Here is a 3,479-nt window from a genome sequence, read left to right as displayed (position 1 = left end):
AAGAAAAGCTAAAAGGCCTGTTGATTTAGTTTTTCTTAATCTACCAGTTTTCAGGTTTCTTTTCTGTTTTGTCATTTGTTAGTGTTGTTTATAGTCCAAAATGCACATTATACTGGTCAAACTTGCATATTTCTATGCCACACGATTTTTCTTTCTGCATTTCAAGTGCACAATGAGTTACGATAGCCATGAGACCTGAGTGAGTTAAGGCAATGATTTATTCGCAGACACCTGTGATATGTCTAAAATGAGGATACAATCATATATACATGAGTTATGAGAATAAAAGTAGTTGAGACTACATTCTCACTCGTTGTTTTCTGCAAAATAAATATATATAGATGGATACATATATTTATATATTGCATTATCTCCATTGTAAAAACAAATTTACATCAGACCGAGCTCTCAGACTGTAATTTGATTGACATTAAAATGGGTGACTCTGTACAGACGATTGGTTAATCAGGTTGATTAACATGATTTGTTGAAAAGATCTTATGAGGAGTATTCATACTCCTCTGCGCTCCGTCGGCCAAAATCCATCCATCCCAAGTAATCTCTGTCCTTTATTCTGTGATTGTTGCCCATGGACCTGCTATTTGGAGAGGGGCTTCTGCGATATGTACCTGCATGAAATGAACAAAGACATATTAATTTATTTATTTAAGCACAGCAACCTTTGGAAATTGCTATCTATTTATATATAAATCTAGAAATAAATCATTAGTAGAAGTATTATTTATTATACTATTATTATGTAATTCCTGTTACTGTAAAAAAAATCTGTGACATTTACGGTAAAATACCGGCAGCTGTGGTTGCCAGAACTTCACCGTAAAAATATGGTAGCAACATTTTAGGTTTTACAGACTTAATTTAAATTCACAATAAAATACCGTATTTCATTAACTGATGTAATGTTAATAAACCAAAATATTGAAGTACTAATATCTGTTTTGAACCATTGTAATGCACTGATAACCACCAAAAACTGGTGGTGATGAGAAAGTCACATGATGAACCAACACTCATCACAAACAGCTTTTATACGAGCTGAGGAGGCCAATACTAATATATATATAGAAGGTGCACAGTGTCATTCACACAAACACTAAACTCCATCATGGTGTGTCATTCACACAAACACTAAACCCCATCATGGTTACACACATGATACTGAAATAATGCAATAAACATTAATTTAACAACATTACATGTAAGATTAAACCCTAATGTACACAACTGATAAGAAAAAAACTAAGAAAAAACGTTATTTCAACAAAAAAACATCAAATATGAAGTGTCATGCAGGGAATTGTGGGAGTTTCCATTTACAGTTTGTTACTGTAAATTATACAATGACTTTTTCTTTTTCACTTCCAAAAACCGTATTTTTAACAGTATTTTACTGTAAAATTACATTAAATGTAATTACATTTATTCACCGAATATAGTATGGAAACTTACTGTTAACCAGTTAACAGGTTTTTACTGTAGCATTTTTACAGCCTTTTACTGTTAAAATCACAATCATTTTATACAGTGAGAGGTTCAATAGAAATCTCAAATAGGAAAATATAACTCTAATTGACCAAAGTTAATGCGATTGAAATGCTATTGAAATGGCATGATCATAGTTTCTAAAGGGTATAACATAATATGCATTAGGGACAATTTATAAAAGGTCAGTAAATATAAAATAGTCATTTGAAAGGAGAATTCCACCTTTGGTGGAGATGATTCTGGCCAGTAGTTCAGTCAAGCTGCTGCGGGGTTCTTCATCATCCTCTGCTTTGGACAGCAGGCTGAGTTGTCCACTGGAGGGCGCTGCACGGGTGTGGCGTGTGTGTTCCGCTACGGGCCCGAGATCTTCTGAGTGTGTGGGGAGAGAAAGGCAACTGCTGGTGGAGAGGGCAGCCAGCAGCACACACACACAGATCCCAGCGTTCATGGCTGAAATAAACACACACACGTTAGAGCTTTAATATTGCTTCATTAAAATCCTATTCATTTGAGCTTTTGCAAAATACACCTTAATGAGTAAAAAAGGTTCTAAAATTCATGTAAGTCTAGTGAACAGATTTTTACCTGATTTTACATCCAACTTAAAAATATGAAAAAGTTAAATTCCATTAAAAGATCCTCCATCAAAATAAATAAAAAAGATTGCTAAAAGAAAGAGGACTGAGACTTCCCTGCCTCCGTTCAAGACACGAAATCCAGCACAGTCACAGAGAAAAAGTGTAAATATGTTTGAATTAAACACCAGATATACAAACTAATTGGGGTGTAATGTGTAACACTGGTAGATCTCAACTATGGGTTTTTCTGTTTATTTCACCAGTTTCAGATAAAACTCATTTGCCATAGAGGTCCATCTAACTAATTTCTGGGTTACAAATTTTGACTTAATGACAGTTTCTTTCTTTTAAACAATGATTTTATTTTATTTATTTTATTTTATTTTTTTATTTTTTGGGGGGGTGGTGTAGAGATATTAAAAAACTAATAACCCTAAATAACTCTTGGATTCAAGCCAAGAAGCAACAGCAAAAGGAACTAAAATGGAAATTTCTCTGGAAATCTCATTCACTCACTTCATATCTTCTTTGTTTTATTTAAAATCTACAAACTAAAATTCAAAACCATGGGACATATTGCATATTACACAATATACAATATTACACAATATTTTACACAACTGTAGCCTGTGTAAAGAGATTTTACACAGAAGCATGCAAACACTGTAAGCATGCAACACTCCACATTCAAATATAAGAAAAATTGAGATCATACCTTCAGGTGAAACTCTGGCAGAGAGGAGGAGAGAGAGAGAGAGATGGAGCACACACGCTGACTGCAGAACAAGTGTGTGTCTGAAACTTCGCTGCACTGTGCAAGAGAGGCCCTTAAATAGCGCTCTGAGTGGGCTGGCTCTGTTTGACCCACGTAGTGACAGGCGCAATTCCACTGTCTGTGTATATGAATGAGGTTGTGTGTTTGCGCAAGCTTGACGCAGAACCGAGAGCAGCAGAGTATTCTCACAGGATACAGATTGTGACATTGTCACTCAAGGGGACCGGGGGATCTCCAGAGGTCAGACCATCCTAATTACAAATATGCACAAACCTCCACAACAACTGAGTTTCCTCCCCCTACCAATAAGGGTCCATCCCTTTTTGCCCATTAACCATAAGATGCACATTTTGATGTTATGGATGCTGATATCTTTACTGTGCATTGCACTGTTTGACACTCTGTATCAGTGGTTCTAAATGTGTTTTTTTTTTTTTTTCAGTACCCAGTTTTGCATAAGACATACAATCGACGACCCACCACAGTACAAAAACCATGCAAAGTAAAAAAAAACAAAAAAAGAAACTTGCAACTGAGAATAATAACATTCATATAGATCAATAGATCTTAATTAATAAATCATTTGATATCATTTTGATATATAGTTTAATATATTAAGT

General features: G+C 34.8%; 1 protein-coding gene across 1 annotated transcript; it reads right to left on the bottom strand.

The window, feature by feature from the left end:
* Window positions 1-213: 213 nt before the first annotated feature.
* LOC107657574 (cholecystokinin) lies at window positions 214-2,871 on the bottom strand. The gene is made up of 3 exons (XM_016445725.1): window positions 2,800-2,871; window positions 1,729-1,956; window positions 214-629 (listed from the first exon to the last, which is right to left on the bottom strand). Exons 2-3 carry the CDS (start codon window positions 1,952-1,954, stop codon window positions 499-501), a joined length of 357 nt encoding a protein of 118 aa, XP_016301211.1. The 5' UTR covers window positions 1,955-1,956; window positions 2,800-2,871; the 3' UTR covers window positions 214-498.
* Between the last annotated feature and the right edge of the window lie 608 nt (window positions 2,872-3,479).

Source organism: Sinocyclocheilus anshuiensis, unplaced genomic scaffold, assembly GCF_001515605.1.
Source record: "Sinocyclocheilus anshuiensis isolate Anshui unplaced genomic scaffold, SAMN03320099.WGS_v1.1 scaffold251, whole genome shotgun sequence".
NCBI lineage: Eukaryota > Metazoa > Chordata > Actinopteri > Cypriniformes > Cyprinidae > Sinocyclocheilus > Sinocyclocheilus anshuiensis.
The sequence above is the reverse complement of the archived record's forward strand: the minus strand, read 5'-3'. Positions and strand labels throughout refer to the sequence as shown.

What these genes read in the sequence shown, in the direction of transcription:
- LOC107657574 (XM_016445725.1), bottom strand. Translation starts at nt 1,954, where the DNA reads ATGAACGCTGGGATCTGTGTGTGTGTGCTGCTGGCTGCCCTCTCCACC. An exon ending in CAGAATCATCTCCACCAAAG is followed by an intron (nt 630 to 1,728) that starts GTGGAATTCTCC and finishes CATTTCATGCAG; the next exon opens with GTACATATCGCAGAAGCCCC.